General features: G+C 37.7%; 1 protein-coding gene across 1 annotated transcript in view; it reads right to left on the reverse strand.

The window, feature by feature from the left end:
- FMN2 (formin 2) overlaps positions 1-21,688 on the reverse strand; it is a 378,063-nt gene that overhangs the window by 137,812 nt on the left and 218,563 nt on the right. Inside the window, exons 9-11 of the mRNA XM_053607776.1 lie at positions 2,647-2,738; positions 2,363-2,492; positions 994-1,140 (exon numbers count right to left, since the gene is read on the reverse strand). Coding sequence (XP_053463751.1) covers positions 994-1,140; positions 2,363-2,492; positions 2,647-2,738 — 369 coding nt within the window. The remainder of the gene's footprint in view (positions 1-993; positions 1,141-2,362; positions 2,493-2,646; positions 2,739-21,688) is intronic.

Consider the following 21,688-nt stretch of genomic DNA (forward strand, 5'->3'; position numbering starts at 1 on the left):
ATCTAAGGAGGATAATCTTATATATTTTCATTTCTAGAAGGTACGAAATTTACTAATGTCTTCTAAGTGAATGTGAATGCTGTTCCTGTGTGATGATTCTTGTATCAGGAAAACATGACTTTTATGTTCTAAGCTTGCCATCTCAAACTTGAACTTGACCGTCATCTCTAACCTTATATTTCTATTGGCATGCTCCTAATCTCTTAGTGGCTCAGTCGGTAGGGCACTGGCCCCATATACCGAGGGTGGCAGGTTCAAGCCCGGCCCTGGCCAAACTGCAACCAAAAAATAGCCGGGCGTTGTGGCGGGCGCCTGTAGTCCCAGCTGCTCGGGAGGCTGAGGCAAGAGAATCGCTTAAGCCCAGGAGTTGGAGGTTGCTGTGAGCTGTGTGAGGCCACGGCACTCTACCGAGGGCCATAAAGTGAGACTCTGTCTCTACAAAAAAAAAAAAAGATATAAATTTCAAACTAACACAACTATAGAAGTAGGACCAAAAAACAGATAGGTTTGTAAGAGGGCTCAGACATTCCCATCTATATCAGTATCAGGAAAAGAATGACCATATTTTATATTTTATCTACAAACTGTGTTCACTCATCCTTGTTTTGCTTTCAAAACACAGGCCTATTGGCCTCTATTGCTTCACATGGTGAAGAAGAAAGGAAGGAACTAGAAGAGATATACCACCCTGTCATAGAAAATAGTTGGGCTTCATATTCCAAATAGATAAATATTAGCAGGCATGATAAGGATTGAGTAAGAAAACACTTTCATTTTAAAATATTATAACAATTTGTTAGCCATAGAATTCAACGTTACTTAAACATTAGTCATCAAAACGCAAATATATGATAGCAATTACTTTTCTCTATCTCTGAACCTAAATAAACTTTTGACCTTGGAACATAAAGAAATATTCACTACAACTGGTTTACAGTCCAACAGAACATCTGATCCTTACTTTGTCTATACTCATTCATACAGAATACTTACATTGCTCTTCACGTCTTTCAGCTTCGGAAGAATGTCTAATCCAAAGCCATCTGCCTGTCCCCGGGTATTGTTCCCACCATTCATGTAGTTGCCAACTGCTAGAACCAAACCCAAAACCTGCCTAACCCCTTGGCCATTTTTTAATGTCTGTAAAATAGAACAAAAAACATTTTTTTTCTTTTATACAAAGTTTTGTTTGAATCATCTCAAGTCAGTGCTAGCTATATTTATATTATGCTAATAGTTTGGGGTCATAACCTAAATTTTATCATTCCTCATTATTAGGTATATTTTAAGAGCAGTTAAAGTATATTGTATTTCCTGGGGCGGCGCCTGTGGTTCAGAGGAGTAGGGCGCAGGCCCCATATGCTGGAGGTGGCGGGTTCAAGCTCAGCCCCGGCCAAAAACTGCAAAAAAAAAAAAAAAAAAAAAAAAAAGAGTATATCTTATTTCCAAAGTTAACTTTAAAAAGTTGCACCAACACCAGTATTCACGTATGCCTCTGTATGCTGAGAGGTGCCAATCTAAGCCATTTGTATGAGCTAATTGCAAGGAAAATAAATAAGGTTGTATTATAAGAACTATTACAAAATAGTATCACTCCCATCTTCTTAATTGTGTCTGTGTTAGAAAAACCACAATTTTTGGCATCACTAGTAGGAAACCAAAGAACAGTTACAAAGATCAGTTTCCAAATTGAGTTTTACCCCCTCTACTCCCAAAAGGTCACATCACTTCTTCTAAAACATTGTGTCTAACGTGAATTTGGACATCGCCACGTCTAAACATTGAAGCCTCTAATAACATCTTACCCCTTTTCAAAATGATTTGCCACCATTAGTATGATGGCACTATTGATTTTAACAAATTGTTTTAAATGTTAATATTGGTCATCTCCGCCAAGCATTGATTCTTTGTTTTCAGAAGAATATTTTTCTTCTGTTGAGTCATGTGGTTACTCCTAAATCATTTGGTGAAATAATTATTAACAATTTGTGGAAGATCCCTTAAAAAAAAAATGAAGGAACATAAACAAAATGCCTTCAAATTGCATTCATTTGGAAGACTGATGTTTGAAAGTGCTATGAAAAGTGAAAATGTTGTTTTGGCAAGAGCACGGGGCAGAGAATTCCCCAGAGACAAACTCGCACTGGCTGCATTCGGGCCATTTGTCCCTGCAGGCCCCTGCCCTCAGCTGGAAACCGGCTCGCTTGAAGCTCACTCTATAAAACGTTTCCTTCTGTGGCACTACTATCTTTCAAATTTAAGGAATACTTAGAGTAAAAGATACTTTTTTTGACGTCTGAACATAATTGAATGAAATTCAATATCAGAACTCAAGTTGAGTTCTCTTTGGACCAGAACCCACCTCACACAATTTCTGTAGTAATTCCAGTTTGCGACGAATGGAGCAAATGCTTTCTGAAAACGTGGATTGGAACAGGATGCAAAAGGCTCGTTCTGAAAAGTTGGGGATTAGTGACAGCTCATAAAGGAACCTAAGGAAATAAAGCCGAGTTAAGAGGAAAGATGTAATTCACACAAACAGATGTTTATCTTCATTTCATTCACGGCAAGTACGTCTTGAAAAACACTGCAAACAGCAAAAGCCCACCAGGAGCCTAGATGCCTAATAGTTTAAGACGTGCTTACTGTTCAGGTTTGTCCAGAGACTTGGCATTTTTCTTGTCTTTGGAAGACCGGCCATGCTTTTCAATTTTTTCCAGTTCAAATGGCTGAGCTCTCTGGAAAAACAAAATGTGATCGGTTGAACCCCTTTGATAATGATCTAATCATTTTGCTAAATCCAATGATCTTAATACAGTGAAATTCTTCGTATTTTCATATTTCTTAGCATCTGTATGTAGTAAAGCTTGACTTAATTCATGAGGCATTTTAAAGTGTAAATATGTTTAATGCAAACCAGATCATCTCCAAATCTTCCAAATAATGTTATTGACTATTAATGCTCTGCAAAACGTTTATTCATTCAAGTCTGCTTTAAAACAGTAACATTTTCTTTCGTTATTTTGGCTATTTATAATACTCTCTAGAATGCAAGAATTTCATTTTAAAACAGTCTTCAGTATTCAGAAATAAAATTAAATTTGGAAGTAATTTGAGCTTAAAGTTTTTATACCATTTTTAATGAAAAAGGTACTTATTGAACCATTTTACTTCTTTCTTTTAACTTCGGGAAAGGAAAGGTATACCTGAATTATTAAGGAATAGCATGAAATTTAAAAGTTTTGATCTTCTTGCTGAATTTTCTTCTTGATACAAAAATGGCTCTAGGATTATTTTCTTAAATGTCTTTTTTCCCCTTTTATGATCGCAAACTAAAACTTTCTCATCCTAAATTTATTTCTTTAGGAGAAAGAAATGTAGAGTACTACATTTTTAATGTAAGGTAGAAGAATTTATAGAGTTTAAGAAACACAAATCTACAGCTTTTTATAGAGCATTATGATTATTTTTGAGTCAAACAAATCCTGTTTTGAATTCACTGGTTATTTTAAAATGCAGGTTCTCATTTGGTGAGATCAACTAACGAAGACTCATTACCTCAAAAGAAGCTTCGTTTAACAGAGGAAGAAGAACCGATGATAGATAAACTAAGAGAAAAATTGGTCCTTTGACAATTTCATAAATTTTGGTTTTGGAATGTGATGGGCCAGAAGGATACAAAGAAGCATCTTATTGAAAATATCACATGCTACTCCAAAAATTAAAAATCATCTTCTGGAATTTCTTTCTTTTTTTTTTAATGAAGTCATTTGTACATAGATCATAAATACATTTATGCCTTTATGGGATTCAATGTGTTGATTATTTGTACAAATTGGAGTGCTTACATCCAACTAATCAACATAGCCTTCACCTCATTTACCCAATTACAGCATTAAGACATTTGTGTTCTACACCTGATAGATCCAACTTGTACTTGCAATATGCTCCATCGGTGTGGTCCCCCTACTAACCCTCCCTCCATCATTTTCTAGAATTTCAATTGCAGGGTAATCTTATGTTTTCTCCCCTTTTACTGGGGCCTGCCCAAGAATGGTAAGGGAGTAAACATCACCTCATTTACTTATCAGTTATCTATAAGAGTCAGTTTCACACATACTATCAAAGGACCACTTTAAAGCCATATTACAAGATGGATTTTTTAAAGGGTAATACCTAACCATCTACAAAATGGTTCACCAGGGTAATAGTCTAAAAGAATATTAAAGCTAAGAAGACCATAAGGCAAGGGCCGACTTAAAACACACAGGTCCAAACCAAAATATAACGCATAAAGTTTTCTAATTCCTATAATCGCTCCACTCCTTTAAGGGAAGTGAGAGCTTCTACCAGAGTAGTCAGTCTGCTATCTCCAAGCCCAACAACAATCTATACCCAAAACCTCATCAGAAAAAAAGGCAATCCAGTTTTCTACACTCTGGTACAATTACGTTTGTTTAATTTTATTTTTTGAACTTTAAATTCCTTGACATAGGCTCACCCTAGCTATTTGAGTGGACTCAACCAGGGATTGAACTGACTAGAAACCCACTCCACAGACCCAGGAAATCTCCTTGGGTCTTAAAAAACAAAAATAATTCAAAAATGAGCTATAACAGTAAAAAGATGCTGAAAGTAAATGTCAAAGTCATAATCAACAATACAAGAGACGCACAAAATTATTCTGTGTCTTCAGAACTCAGTGACTTTCTGGCCGCACTATAGAGTCAGATATGACTCTAATTATTACTAATCGCACTGTTCTTTATATTCTGTCCTTTATCAGACAATTTCTTCTCATTTCAAAAAGAAACCTATGCTGACGGAATGTTTTATGAAGAGTAAAAAGAACTGTCACGTTTTCTATGCTCCCCAAAGTCGTCGTCGTCTTCACCACATCTACGTGTGTTGGGGGGTTATCTCTTCTATTCCTTTTTCTTTTTCTGTCTGGAGTTTCCTTAACTCCATCTCAGATAATCTCTGACTCCATCACTCTCCTACAAGTATATCCACATATACGTACATACACATATGTGTATCCACACAGTAGATTCATGTTATTCATGGACGGGACACTGAATTGGCACATCCTGAACCATTACTCCTAGGAAAACACCAGGATCCTGTGAGCCTCTGGAGTGTCACAACATCTTCATGCGACTGATCAGTATGTAGCATTGTTTTCTGTTTGAAGACACCTTACATAATATATACTCTTGATTCATTGACACCTGACTTGTGACCAGCAGCACCATGACTCACTGCTCAACAAAGTGTGTCCAACTCACAGATTTTCTCCGTGAGGCACACCACAGTCTTCCTGCACTTAGGAACACTAGACAGCACTATGCTTGGAGGCCTTTTAGACAGTGAAATTGTTAACAAAAACATGACAAAGCAAAAACTGTGGCACCAAACAGACTGTAAAAAGACACTTGTTTACTGCCCGAGAGCTGCAACAAGGCCAAGTGTTGCCTTGTAAGACTTCAGCTAGGAACATGCCTGTCAGGAGACTCGGTTTTTACCACTTAGCCCATATTCCTGAATAACCACAAAAGCCTCATGGGTATTGATTTTGGGGCTGCAAATATATTTTAATGATGAGGGAAGTTTGCAAAACTGCAATTCAGAAATAATAAGAGTCAACTTGGTAAGTGTGTGACTGTGTATATACACGTATATGAGTCATTACCAGCATATACACGTAATCTCTTTAATTTCTGTCTTTCAACCATAACAATAATTGACATGTAGAAAGATGGCAGTGGCATCTGAATTCATACATTTTGAAATATTAAATAGTAATTGTCTTAAAGAAAAAGGTGTACCAACCTTTAAAGCCCTCATCACATCTTGAAACTCCCCTCACACCTTGTATACACCCCAACAAATTGCATACATGCAATGAGAATTCATTGCTTAAGGAAAGATTCTCTGCAAATAGAGAGCATAGAGTTCCCAATTCTTTTCAACATTTTTTTTCTTTCAACACAATATTTAAAATAGTTATTTGTAGGCTGTCCAGCCCAAGAACTAAACCATTACTTAGAGTATGGTTGTATTTTTTAAAAAAAACCTAATTGTCAAGTGCCAATTTTCAAATGACTCCATTTTGTCTTCAGTCTGACGATGATTGAAGGTGAAATGATGAAAAAAAAAAAAAAACAACAACTTAAGAATAATGGATGAAAAAAGTTCACAAGAATAATATATGGATTACTAGCAAATGAAAAGTTATCTAACTGAAATGTGCAGATGGGGCTATCCATGAAAGCCAGGCTTGGTGTCTGTGCATTCGGCAGATGAGTGCTGCTTGCCTGCTGTCATAAACTGTGATACCAGACACGAGAGTAAGGAAGAAAATGAAGGCTGTCAAATCCCGGCGCCTGCCTTAAGGAATCCAGATAGTAGGAAGACAAGTGGATAAACTGTTGTGAACAGTGTGATGGGTGCTCCCTTGGTGGTACTGAGTAATTGTTATATGACACGGTGAGGTTGAGAGAAGTTGGGACATTTGGAGTCTACAAATAACTCTGGAAAACTGCTAAGGCAAAAGGTAAAACTATCAGGGAATCAGCTGTTTTAGTCAAAGATGAGAGAACCTTGACAATGAAGCTTCAGAGGCGAGCCAGCCAAGGACAGATGCTGGGGAGGATATACCTCTCAAGGAGCAGGAAGGAGGGGGAGGAAGGGCCAGCACAGATGGGAGAGAAGACGTCAGAGCGTGACAATGGAGAAAAAGAAAAGACACACTGTTATCCTCACAGAAGGGAGCAAAGATTGGAGGGAAGGACAAGGACAGAGAGGGTTTTTATGTAGAAACAAATATTAGAAAGATCTTTCATGGGGTTAACCTTGACTGTATGAATAAATGTGGAGGTGAGATCATCTCCCACAAGTGAGGAAGTTCGGGGTGAGGATGAGGACTTGGCGTGAAAGTCGTCTGTAAGAGCCAAAGTGTAAGGAAGGCGAACAATTGGAGTCAAGCAAAATGAAGGGACTAAAATTCAACTATGATTAACCAGCTCAGGAAAATACGAGGAGAGGGCTCCTGGGAACGGTGGAAGAAGAAGAGGGGAAATGGAGTTATTAAAAGAACTTGAAGTACAATTAAGATAAAGGACAGGTTCAGATAAGTCATGGCATAAATGGAGAGAAGAAAACTCCCTTCTAAATACAAAGGTCTCACATTTAAGTTTGTGAACTCATCTTAGAAAAAGCGCTACACACCTCATTGTGGCATATCGGAATATCTCTATGGTCATCTTTGAAATGCTCCCCTTGGGAAGCTGTGCACCAATGTCAGCACATCATCCACCCTTCAAAGCAATTCAGGAACTCTTTTTCTGAAATGACCATCAAAGCTTTCGTCCTACAAGGTCTAACGGTTAAGTTTGCAAACTTGCCACTGTGCAGCAAGCACTATACAAACAAGCAGGTAAGGGTTTGTTTTTGTTTTGTTTTTTGTTTTTGAGACAGAGCCTCAAGCTGTCGCCCTGGGTAGAGTGCCGTGGCATCACAAGCTCACAGCAACCTCAAACTCCTGGGCATAAGTGATTCTCTTGCCTCAGCCTCCCAAGTAGCTGGGACCATAGGCTCCTGCCACAATGGCCGGCTATTTTTTGGTTGCAGTGGTCATTGTTGTTTGGCAGGTCCGGGCTGGATTCGAACATGCCAGCTCTGGTGTATGTGGCTGGTGCCTGAGCCACTTGAGCCACAGGCACCGAGCCGCAGGTAAGGGTTTGTAACCTTGGTATATCAGTAGTTCACAGCTGTGTTCATGTTGACCTATGATGGTGTCTTGCTGAATGGTTTCTGTTATTGTTGCATGTTTTTGTGTGGTATTGTGAGAATGTTGGAACTTGAATGAGAATATCAAACAAACATCAAATTTCTTGTTAAAGTTGGAAAGAGTGAAAATGAAGTCAGGGACATATTAGTCCAAGTTTAAGGGGGTAATACCATATAGAAAATGGCAGTGTACAAATGGATTAAAAGCTTTTCTGAGGGTAAAAAAAAAGTATCATTGATGAAGAGAGGTCAAGGTAGCCAGTAACCAGCATAACTGACAAAATATTGCAAAAATTCATCAGATTGTGTGTCAAAATTGTTGGCGGACTGTAAGAAGCATAACAGACCAAGTGAATATTGATAGAGAAACAGGAAAATCTTAACTGAAAATCTTGGCCAACACTCATGGCTCTTGCATCACAATAATGCACCAGCTCACACAGCACTGTCTCTGAGGGAGTTTTAGTTAGTAAACAAATAACCTTACCTGGCCCCCAGTGACTTTTTTTATGTGAAGATAAGGGAAATATTGAAAGGAAACATTCTGATGACTTTCAGGACATCAAGAATAATATGACAACGGTTTTGATAGCCATTCCAGAAAAAGAGTTCCAAAATTGCTTTGAAGGGTGGTCTAGGCACTAGCTTCGGTGCATAGCCTCCCAAGAGGAGCACATCAAAGGTGACCATAGTGATATTCACCAATGAGGTAGGCAGCACTTCTGCTAGGATGAGTTTGCGAACATAATGGTCATACCTTTGTACATGCTTCATCATCACTTTGGCAGGAAATCATCTTCTGAACAAAGATCATTTTCCAACTACTTTTCCTCTTCTGCCTTATTGCTGTTTAATTTTACACTTATTTTTGTGAATCTCTGGTTAATATCTTCCCCATACAGGCAGAAAGCTCTGAGGGCAGGACCGTGTCTGTTTCTACCCGCCGAGTCTATCTGTGCCACATGAAAGGCTGAGCACTCACACTCCTGCCAAGGAACAGAGAACTCTCTTCAATTAGACACTCTCTGTAAGCACTAGATTAGTACAGTATCAAGAATCATAAAACTCTCAGGTTGGGAAGATATACAAGACCATCTACTGTAGCAGCTCTCAAATATTTTAGACTCAGGATTATTATTCTTTATACAAAATGCCAAAGAGCATTTGTTGTTGTGGATTACAGAGGGTCCCTAACTGAGTGTGGTGGTTCGGTTTATGATTTTTCAACTTTATGATGATGGCAAAGCAATAAACTTTCAGGAGAAACCATGGTTTGAATTTTGATTCAAAATTCTTAATATTAACTTTATTGTAAAATTAGGCCTTGTTTTTTGTGTTTTGATTTTTGCCCAACTGCAGCCTAATTTAAGTGATCTGCGCACATTTAAGCTAAGGTAAGCTATAATATTTGGTAGTCCAGGTGTATTAAACACATTTTCAACTTAATGATACTTTCAAATTATGACAGGTATATTGGCATGTAACCCCACTATAAATTGAGGGATGTCTGTATATTTATTGATATTAAACAGAGAAATGTTTAAAATATGAACTAATTCAGAAAATCATAAAACCCCACATATGTGAATGCAAACAGTATATTTGATTGATTTTTTTCTCTAATTCAAAATTAGAGGAGAAGCAATGTGTCACATTTTTGCAATTCTGTTTACTGTCTGGCTTAACATTGAGCTGGATTCTGTATGCGCTCTCCCATTCAACCTGTTGTAATCTGTCATTTGGATGAAGTAGGAATAGAATCCAGCTTCACACAGACAAACAGTTGGAAAAGTTAGGAGTATTCTAACAGCTTTTAAAAATCAGTAGATATTCTCCTTTGGTCCTACACTAAGTTAGTTGCAATGTGGATATTAATTAATATTTTATAGAGACTAATTGTAACATTCTTACTCTTATTTGCAACCACTAAACTTATCTCAAATAAGTGACTGCACTTTAAACCAGAACCCAGAGGTCATCTGCATCATTTGGGTATTATCTGACCTCCAGAACAAATTTAGTCTCAAATGTTCTTTTCTGGTCTTCTAGTGGGACATCTCGATAGGTTCAGGTTTTTAAAGAAATAAATTTTACTCACTCATTCATTTAAAGGCTTTTGTTTACCAGGCATTACACTAGACACCAGGGATAACAAAGGTCTATGTGGGAGGAAGGTTGTGGTGGCACGCACATGTCATTTCCCCTACTTGGGAGGCTGAGGCAGGAGGATGGCTCAAGCCCAGGAGTTCAAGTCTAATCCGGACAACATAGTGAGAATTGGTTGTCATATTATTCTTGATGTCCTGAAAGTCATCAGAATGTTTCCTTTCAATATTTCCCTTATCTTCACATAAAGAGAATTGGTATATATATATATATATATTTTTAAATAAATATATATAAATTGGGCTTCAGATTCAAGAAAACGCCCACAACATATCAGATCAAGTTGCTCCTTACACTGCTTATTTCCTTAACCCTTCTATAGCTACTTTCTTCCATTGCTTTTTAAAATTATATGTAACTTTGTATATGTGAAGGGGATGCTTATGATACACCAAGAATCCTAACAATGGCAATGATAGTCACTTGTTGAATTAGGTTCATTCTTCCTTATGGCCAAGGTCATGGACAAAGTGGCTGCATATTTACATGCTAATTAATCAGATAAAAGAATGGCCAGATTCCCAATATTCAACCCACAAACCTTCCTCTCCCCATCTTGTCCACTTTCATTCAGGGAAGTCCTTCCCATGATGACTTCAGTTTAGTCTACAGCACTGCAAGAGTTACCTCTGAGCTGCTTCCTTTCATTGACTACACACTTCTTTCCACTTCCTCATCAACAGCAGACAATCTGTACCGAAATTTCCCTTTTTCGAGATTTATTATTTTTGGCTATAAACAACATAGACCCAAGTTGCTGCTAATCTGGGTGCTTTCACATTAGCAAAGATTTGTTCTACCTACAACCCAGGCCCCCTTTACCTAACCACCAGCTGGTACAGATTCGGAGTCCTGGCTAGTATCACTGATTTCACCAAATATTTGTATCCCATCCACCCACACATTTTAGACCCATAAGCCTCCTGCAACTGAATTCTGCTATCTCAACTCTTGGGAAAAATTATTAATTCTATTGAAAAAAAGGGATTTGGGAGGGTTTGAGAGGGTGAGGGAATTAGATACTGATTCTGACTCATACCTTTTTCTGTTACCTGAGTCTATTAATGATACTAAGTAAGCGTTTCTCAAACCGTATTTCAGGGAACACTAAATTAGATTCCTGAGATTTATTAGGAATTATAGTTCATCTATTTTAAAGACTCATGATGCTAAAGACTCTTGGAAATTATAATTCTAAATTACATTGTTGAAGAAACTGTTAAATTTTATTTAATAGCATTCCTCATACTTAATTGATCACAAAACATGGTCATGTGTGCAGGTAAGACAGAAAGAGAGGCAAAAACAGAACACCACAGTAACGCAGCCAAGGAATCAGTGTGCTGAGGGATACAAAGTGGGGATGGGAGGCTTGGGCGAACTTTCATTCATTCCTTTATTCACAATTTCACGATTTCACAAGGTAGCTATGCTAACTGTCTCCCCCTCAGATACTCCATCATTTTCATGTTTGTTTACTAGCCAACCTTGACTCTTCATATTGTTCCCTTTGATTACATTTCCTCCCCGTGGACAATCTCCCACCTCTCCTAACCCCCTCAATCTCTGTTGCCAGGTCTCCATCTACTATAACTGACCAATCTCTATGACAACTTTTCATACTCCATATTTTCCTTCTAAGCCCATATTTTGCCTCTGTGTCCAGATAGGCAATTACTTCCTCAAATTTTTTTTTTTTTTCAAACCAAGCATCTTGGATAAGTACATCTCTGAAGCATCTTAGATAAAACACACCTAGAAATAAACTCATATTCCCTCCCCACCAAACCTTCAGTGATGCTCACTCTAGGACACTGAAAAACTCATCACCTGCCCAGAAAGCAAGGAGTCACCCTCGACATCTCTCCAGGCTTCACTTCCTGGTCCAATAAATCCCCGACTCTCAGATCTGCTTCCACGGTCAACACCCTGTCCAAGCTGGAGCCATCCCTCAACTCAGCTACTTCAGCATTCCTGGCTCTCTATATTCTATGCAGCACTCAGTGACGAAAAAGGAAAAACATCCAAACTGGAACATGTGTACCTGACTCAAAACTCTTTAATAATTAACCATTATTCTTAGAATAATGTCCAGAGATAATGAACAACAGAGGCAAGCAATAAAAGATGGAAAGGAGGAACCTGGCCAGGGACCTCATGATGTGAAGACTGTCTTGGTGACAAGCTCCCTGGATTTTCTGTTTGCATCCCATTTATCCCAAGTGGGGTGCTGGAGAAGCTTGGAATGTGGAACCACCAGCAGACACAGGCAAAAAAAGAAAAAAGAAAAGCTTTCTTCCTACTAAATTTGGGTTTTGTTGTCCTTGTTGTTTGGTGGGCCCAGGCTGGATTTGAACCCACCAGCTCTGGTGTATGTGGCTGGCGCCTTAGCTGCTTGAGCTATAGGCACAGAGCCGGGCCACTTTATTTTTATACATTGCACATTTAAGAGTTTATGGGTGGCCTATATATTTGTTGATGTCCTCTAAACTCAAAAACTAGCTTTTTAGAGATATATATTTTTATGGCCAGAGACACACATTATGATCCCATAGATCTTTCTTTTTCAGGTACATTAAACAACTGCAGTATCTTTTAATGTCAAGGAGTGAGAGAATTTGCAACTAAAAGTTTTGTGCCCAATGGCTGAATGACTCTAAGGCATTTGAAAGTCTTGAACGCTTAACTGTATATTGGCGAACGTGAGAAAGCAAGAAATTGAGAGCCAAATACACATGTGATATCATCTGGAATCACTCAAGCTCCGAAATAAGTTCAGTGAAGGAAAACATAATGGGAGTTCTACATCCTTATTAAGAGTTGACTATTTATTCCTTTAATAAATTTATTGCCTAGTTAAATTTCAGTTGTTGCAATCACAGGCAACAAGGAGGGAAGGTTGTTGACCCTATCAAATATAATACGTCAAAACCACCAAGTGTTTTTACTATTTGTGCATAATTTCAAGTTAGGACCCAGATTCAGTAATAACCCAGGTTTTAAGCAAACACGACAGCAATCATATTGCCTACCAATAAAAAACCCTCTACCTTATATGACTGCACGCACTAAGCCTGAATGTCTTCTACATAAACTACGATATTCCCAGTCCTACGTTCCCGTAACATCAGCAAAACAAAGGAATTTAAAGACAGGCTAGTGAACATTTACGGCATCAGGTTGGCAAAACTCGCCGTGATTGCTAGCCAAGTGCGCCATTTTCCTAATGCTTGCCTGCCATCATGGAAAATTACTGGGACATGTTTACTATACGCGTGTCAGAAGAGACTGTCCTCCCAGAAGAGCTGAATAGTTATCAAAAAGGCACTGTGGGAGAAAGACTTCCTGTACTTGACCAAGCTAAAAGCAAGAGAGATCACAGAAGAACAGAATTTATGTAAAAACAATGGCTGGTAGAGGAAGATGGGGGCCTTATAAACAGCTCCACACCGTACACAAGGATGGGCAACTCACGTTCTTCTGAGGAAAGACCTCCTGCCAGACCAAAAGAAGTTGTAATAAGGGAAAGCAGTAAGTATTTCCATGACTGAACAAGGGTTACATTTAAGAATTTCAACATGAGAAAACGCAGCAGGAGCAATCCAAGCTAGGATTAAACCAATGTAAAAGTGTTCCAAAAATACCTTTTTTATTTATTAAGGATTTATTTCCAGCTACTTTCATAAAGCATTTGAGGACAATAATAGCAATCTTTTTTCTCTTCTCCTCTCTCTTTTTAAGAGTAGAAACCTTGACTTATCCCTTCATTCCAGGTCAGTACCTACTAAAGGCAACTCAGTGATTTAGAAAGGTCAGTGGAAATGTGAATCTAGCATAGGCATAAGACAGCAATCTCCTCTCTGTTCTTTCTGTTCTAGACATTTGTGCTCAAGAGCCACAGTTGGAAGCCATATTTCTCCTCCCCCAAACACCACACCGTTTATAACCTACACCTATATTTTTTTTTTTTGTAGGGGGTGGAACTTAAAGTAACTTATGGTATGTTTTGAGTGACACTACTAACTCATAGAATGTTAGCATTTCAATTCTTATACAAAAATTAAAATTTTGGGCAGATTTTAACTGCCCAACAAAATTATACTTTCCTTGTAGAGGAGGGGAATAAGTAGCCAGCATATTTACTAGCATGTATAAAAACAGAACTTAGAAAAGATAGCAAGTATATACAAAGTATTTTTTTCGGGATGTTAATATATACTATTATTTTATATGTATTATCTTTAACATTTAATTAAGTATTTGATACTATAATATACATTGAGCTTTCCAGGAATGGAGCCATCCTGGATATCTAAGAAAAACCATGTATCAATTTAATCAACAGTTGATTAAATTTTCACCAATTTGGAAAATTCTCATTAGTGTTGATAAAGTTTTATTTTTTTAATTCTTTTCAAATTAATATGAGGGTACAATTTTTAGGTTACATTGTTCTCACTTCCAGGGTAAAGTTCCATTTGTAGAATGTGTGCATGTTACTTGAGATCCCTCCCTCCTTCCGCAAAATGTCCTCCCCACTCCTGCTTCCTTCTACCATGAATCGAACTATGTTAGTGTTTCATTGTTCTTATGGACATGTAATTGTTTATATATTGATTTCATATTGAGTACATCAGATATTTATTTTTTCATTCTTGCAATACTTTACTAAGAAGAACGTATTTCAACTCCATCCAGGTAAATGTAAAAGATGTAAAGTCTCCATCTTTTTTAATGGCTGAATAATATTCCATGGTCTACATATATCACAGTTTGTTGAGCCATTCATAGGTTGATGGGCACTTAGGTTACTTTCACAACTTGGCAATTATGAATTGAGTCACAATAAACATTCTAGTGCAAATGTCTTTGTGGTAAAATGATTTATGTTCTTCTGGATAGATACCTAGTAATGGGATTAGAGGGTCAAATGGAAGGTCTACTATTAGATCTTTGAGGATTCTCTATACTTCTCTCCAAAAAGGCTTTATTAGTTTGCAATTCCACCAGCAGTGTAGAAGTATTCCCTTCTCTGAACATCCACGCCAGCATCTGTGTTTTGTGGCTTTGTGATGTGGGCTAATCTTGCTGGGATTCGGTGATATCTTAGAGTGGTTTTGATTTGCATTTTTCTGATGATTGAAGATGATAGGCATTTTTTCACCTGTTAGCCATTCGTCTGCATCCTCTGAGAAGTTTCTGTTCAAATTCTTGCCCACTTATAGAGAGGATTGTTTGCACTTTTCTCATTGTTTGAGTTTTCTGTAGATTCTAGTTATCAGGCCTTGGTCAGATTCATAACCTGCAACAAACTTCTCCCGTTCCGAAGGTTGTCTGTTTGCTTTGTTTGTGGTACCCTTAGCTGTGCAAAAGCTTTTGAGCTTGATCAAATTCCAGTCATTTATTTTTGGTGTTCCTGAAATTGCCCGGGGCTGGTGGAGTCTTCCTCACAAAGTCTTTTCCCAGGTCAATATCTTCAAGTGTTATCACCATACTCTCTTCTGGAATTTTTATTGTTTTGTGTCTTAAATTTAAATCTTTTATCCAGAGAGAATCAATTTTTGTCAGTGGTGAGAGGTGCGGGTCCATTTTCAGTCTTCTGCATGTGGATAACCAGTTCTCCCAGCACCATTTATTAAATAAGGATTCTTTTCCTTATTGCTTGTTTTTGTTAGGCTTGTTAAAGATTAAATGATGGTATGTGGCTAGGTTCATCTCTAGATTCTCTATCCTATTCCACAGATCTATGTCTCTATTTTTGTGTTAGTACCATGCTATTTTGATCACTATAGACTTCTTTTTAGATCCTGTATTCAATGTGATTATAAATACAGGCACAAGTATTCTCTACTTCATTATATGTTCTGGTTTAATCACACCCAAGCATTCACATAATTGTGTCTGTTCTTATTACACATAACTTCTACTTTGTATTGTACACAGACATTAAATGATTTAAGTTATATACCTAGATGGATTGTGTTAGCCACACATTTCTTTTCAGGATAGTGAAGGAGACATTACACATACTTGTTAGAAAAAGGAAGCTTCGGGTGAGTAGAATGGAGAAGTAATGGCCTAGTCTAATGGGTATCCATTCAGGATGATTCCTCTTCTTGCAGGCTACTCACTTTCCCCCAAAAGAAAAGGTAAATAATAACTGGTAATCTAACAAGCAAATGTTGCAGTGTGAAGTGACACCGTAGATCTCAAGGGATTAATGTCTGTATCGGTCTAGTATGTCAGAAGAAGATGGGTGGCTGGGTGAAGGCAAAAGTCAGGAACAGGAAGGCAGGGCTATAGAATTCTGAAACTAATCTCTGTGCAAATCTCCACTGAGGTATAAAGAAAGAATACACTAACCTTGTGCAAATAGGTTAAGTACTAGGGTAAAGTAGGTGGGACACCAATCCAATCAATTCAACAACATCTTACTTGGGGTAACAGATTCTATAATATACCATTAGATACTCTGCTTTCTTTCACAGTGACAAAGAAAACAATAGTTTTGTTTGTTTGTTTGTTTTTGCAGTTTTTGGCCAGGGCTGGGTGTGAACCCACCACCTCCAGCATATGGGACCAGCGCACTACTCCTTTGAGCCACAGGCACTGCCCAGAAAACAATAGTTTTTAATAAAAGTAAAACCTGACTATCCAATGAACTGTGTAGAACATCTGATCACAGAATTACTTTCTTCTAAAAAACAATGCCATCGTTAAAATCATGGTCTAAATCTTGATATTCTTAAAGAAAGTCTCTTTAAGAGAATTTGTCAAGGCTAATGTTTTAATCACCATAAATAACTAGAATAGAACCTCCACAGTTGACCACCTCCATACCTTGACCAGTTTGTTATGGTCCCTTAGGTGGTCGGGTTCTACTCCATTTATATTCATTTGGTAATTGTTTTTAGGGTTTGCTATGGGCCAAGGAGGTACAATACTAAGGGGGGGAATAGACATAAGAGCTTTCATAAGATTAGACGGAAGGAGAGTGAAGAAAATCCAGTGAGTCTGTGTGGAATGCCTCTGAAGACTCGGGGCATGTTGCTATAAGGTCCTATAAAAGGAAGATTTGATATAAGAAGGAATTTCTGAGGAAGAAAGAAATGAGAACTGAAGGTTCAGGAGATATTTACTAGGAGTAGATCGTAAGTGGAAATCTCTTGTCTGAAAGGACAGTTTTTTGTACATGCATTTCTAGTGATAGGATCTGTGTGGTTTTGAGGAACTGAGAAGGCCCAGGTGACTGGAGGACAGAGAGCTGCAGGATGGTAAAGTGGCCAGATCCTGCAAAGCTAAATAATAAATGTGAAAGAGAAGTGCTCTGAGCACCAACTTGCAAATCACGAATAGCCATGAACTCCATGAGCCAATTTAGTGAACATGAAAATGCTCACTGCTCTATGGTAAGTCAGCCTTTTGGATATTAACCAATCAAATTAAAATTTCATATTAAAATAAAAGGAATAACATATATGAACAATCCTATGCCATTTATTTCTAACATGTTTCCAGTGTAGCAATGTTAATCCTTTTAACCTTCATTTTCCAGGAATTTATGTGATACAGGCAGTTTATTCAAAAGGAGCATAACTATCAAAAAATCAGTCAATAATTTTATGATTTGGCAGGCAATATCATGTCCTAGGTGAACAGGAAAGAAATATAATTTCTGGTTTGTATTACATTTATACAGTCAATCTGTAAGTGATTTAAGATCTAAAGCTTTTCTTTACTAATTCCGAAATACACCGTAAGCCCATTTATGGTTGAAAATGAGTATACTTGCAGGATTCCATGAACCAGCTCAATAAAACAATGAGCTATGAGAGAACGGTTTTAAAACAGCTATGCGGAGAAAGTCAATACTAGTCTCATTTTTGTTTGAAGAAACTGATGATTAAATGTTGCTTAAAACATGAATCAATTGAATTCCTCTAGGAAGTTATGGGAACACAGATGGTTAATCCAATTCATTTTCATGAATTAATACAAGATACACTTTTGAGCCTGCTGTATCATGTGGCAGGCCCTATATCCTCCTTCCAGATTAAAGTTTATGGTATGTCGCCTACTACACTAAGTAAAGATTACTAAAACTATAAAGCATGCCTTGGAAATCCAATCCTGAGAAGTGTAAATTTAGACTGCTAATTCCTTCTACCCTACCTGCGTTTTTTGGTCTTCCTTCTCATTGGATTAGAACTGTTTAATCACAAAGGAGTGTGGAAATTTTTCTCCCCTTCCTATGTTTTTTCACTTTTTTTTCCCCCTTCAGTAGAATGTCTAATAGGATTCACTTCCAGGGTTTGGTTTGAATATTTGAGATGTTTGTTTGTTTCTTGAGCATCAAAGACAGAAAAAATTGAACTGTTTTGAGAAGAACACAATTCAGTTGACAGTTACACATGAATATTTTAACAGATACATTTTTGACTTGATGTTAGTCACTCACTGTAAGTAAGGAAACTACCCCAGTTTCTCCCTGATTCTCAATACTGTTCTCTAAACAGTCTGCCACTTCCTACAGGTACCTAGGCCACAAACTCGCTATTCCATATAAGACACTGATACATTTAACCAACTATAAATATTATACACTGCTTACGAAGACTTCACTCTCTGAACTTAAAAATAGTTAATAACCCTAAATAAACTTTAAAGATTTTTGTTTTTAAAAAATCACTAGGTTGTACTGTATTTAGTAACGATGTGGTTTCACTAGGTTTTAATTCCTCAGTAAACAGGAATTGGGCCCTCAGGATTGTGGTTTTTGAAATTAGGGTGTGTTTAGATTTGGAGACTGCCCAAAATTCATTCACATCTAGAAGAGAAAGCTTGCTGCCAAACATAGGCAATCAGAGGAGAAAAAAAAAGATCACATTCTAAATAAGGTTTGTATAACAAATACTTCCATCTGTTTCACAGAGATCAAATAGAACAACTTTAAAACAGTCCAATGACATTTAAGCATCTGGCAACAAGAAAGGCTGTTGTATTTATGGGAAAGGATTCAGGTTAGCAATGTTTTCTTGTCCTCGAGGATATGTAGTAGAATGCTAAATAAGGTTATTCTTCATATATTTAATAACAAACAAATCGGTTTAAACATTAGTTTTTTTCCCAAATAAAACCTACATGTCCCCTCAAATAATATCATTAAACTATTAAGTCAAAATTAAGATTATTTAGATAGCTTTCAAACACTGCTTCAGATCTGAAATTAATAATTACAGTTACACCAACATATAAAGTTTGAAAGATTACCAGGGAGAACTCAAGCCAAAGCTTAGCATATGCACTCATTACCTTTGGTTTGTAGAGAGCAAGACTTTCATATGAGCAAGACTTATGCCACACAAACTCACAGAGTACATGTTCTGACAGGCCAGGTAACCTTCTCTACCAGTGCTGGTGACCAGGTTACTGCCTCTTATCTCTCCATTTACCCCATAGAACCCAACCAGAGATAATGGTCTAGGTCACTAGGTTCTTTCCTCCCCTACAGAGAACGCAATGTTATGCTTTGCCAGTAAGAGGTGCTGGAGGGACAATACAGAAGAAAGGGAGCTCCCCTTCCTGACTCTGCTTTGCAGCTGTTTCCCTTTCCCCTTCCTCTGGACAGTTGGTCAGCAGTGTGTGAGGACATCTGCAGATGCTCTGGCCCGACCCCAGCAGCACACCCAGAATGCAGAGCCCTCTGGCAACTCACAATCCTGGCCTAGGCCCAGTGATTACTCTCTCAACATGGAGCAATGCACTGGGCTTTTGCACCAGCCATGGCTCACCTATGCCACAAGGTTTGCCTCTGCCCCCCCCCCCCCCAGTATGGATACCTTACACTCTGGGCTTCACGTCCACTGTAGCATCCTGACACCTGTATGCCTGCCCACCGGCTGTAGCTCACTTACCTGCCCAAGTTTGTTTCCCATTTACCATGGGCCTATCAACCAGCTATGGCTCAGGCAAACCAGTGCGCTGCACCCCCAGACTTAGGGAGGGGGGTCCTCCTCCCATGTTAGCCTCCCTTGGGTATGCTCACTCAGGCTTAGGGTACTGTTATCATTACATTCTTATATTCTTCCATCAAAAGGCTGATTAACCCCAAATCATTCTTTATAATAAACTTCCCTGTTTACATTACATCACGGTGTCTGTCTCCTGATTAAACCCAGACTGATAGAATAATTTAACACCCAGAGTCTCTCGATTCGCTTTCTGCCTTGAGACTACTAGACCTCTGTGTCTGCAGATCCGTTTGTATGAACGAACAGACAACACAAAACTAACAGGACCAAACCAGAATTCTTATTTCCCCATCTTTCACCAAACCACCTCCACTTATCAGTTAATGGCACCACTTTCCTTTGCTTGGACCTGAAATTCTGGGACCACTCTTGGTTTTTCTTTTTTTCTCATAGTCTGTACCAAGCCTGTTAACAAATTCTCCCGGCTTATTCTTTAAAATAGTTCCAGAATCCATCACCTCTCACCAGCTCCACTGCTTCTGCTGTGGTCCAAGCCATTATCATCTCTTCTTCACTAAAACATGAATCCTCTAGGCAAACCTTGTACTCACTTCACATTATACTCAGAGTAAAAGTCAAAATCTTTTACGGACCTACAAAGTGCTAGAGGAACTGCAACCCCCTGCCCACTGCTGCCCAATCTCTAATTACCTCCTGCTAAATTCGCCTCCCTCACACCATCTGGGCCTTCCTGACATCCTTGAATACATCAGCAGCACTCATGCTCATACTTCAGACAGGATATTATCTCCTAGATTTCCATGGGGCTTCTCTTCCTCATATCCTGCAATTCCCAAGTTCAAATATCATCTATTAAACAACAACAATATTTAAAATTGTGCCTACCACTCCGGGCAATTTCTATTCCTCTCACATTGTTTTTTTTTTTTTTTTTTCTTTCTCTATAACAGAGAATATTTTAAAAATGTACATCCTAGGAAATCCTGTATCTAAGGACTTTAAAACAATTATACTGACCTCTCATCATGATACTTCATATCCTATTTAAAAAATTATCCTATTGTACTAAGGTGACATTTTCATGTAGTAATTATGATGGTAAGAAGTGAAAAAAATACATAAAAAAATATATAGTCAATTATTTGGTAATAAATAAAACAGTAAATATTTTAGATTGTAACTATATAATAGACATATTCCTTGTCATTATATAGTAAATATGTGTGTGCAAGTCTGAATTTATTTCTATTGCACTATAGAATTTTTCAAACTATATAATACTACTATACTTACTAGATTGAAAGTTATTTGAAGGAAAAATTTAGTTTAAAATGCCCCCTAGTTGAAGACGATCATCTACATAGTCATATATTATGGCTCTCAGCAGTTATTTTTTAATTTTAAGTTAACAGTTTCTGTAACTTATTTGACTATGCAACACACTTTTTACCACAGACTACAAAAACAAGAACACTTCATTGAATCCAATTCAAAAAACACAATACTGTAGAAAATGAAAAATGAACAAATTTCTTTTTTCAACAAAAAACCTGATTGTGTACCTGGTATCAGAGAGAATAAATTTGATGTAATGTTAAATTTTGTACAGAAAAGAAATTACTGAATGCATGTACACAGATAAATAGTATACTGTGTTGCCCAAGATATCATACATAACTATCTAGTGTATCAAAAAACAGGAAAATGTGACCAATTCTCAAAGGAAAATATAAAAAGCA

Source organism: Nycticebus coucang, chromosome 10 (assembly GCF_027406575.1).
Source record: "Nycticebus coucang isolate mNycCou1 chromosome 10, mNycCou1.pri, whole genome shotgun sequence".
Taxonomy (NCBI): Eukaryota; Metazoa; Chordata; class Mammalia; order Primates; family Lorisidae; genus Nycticebus; species Nycticebus coucang.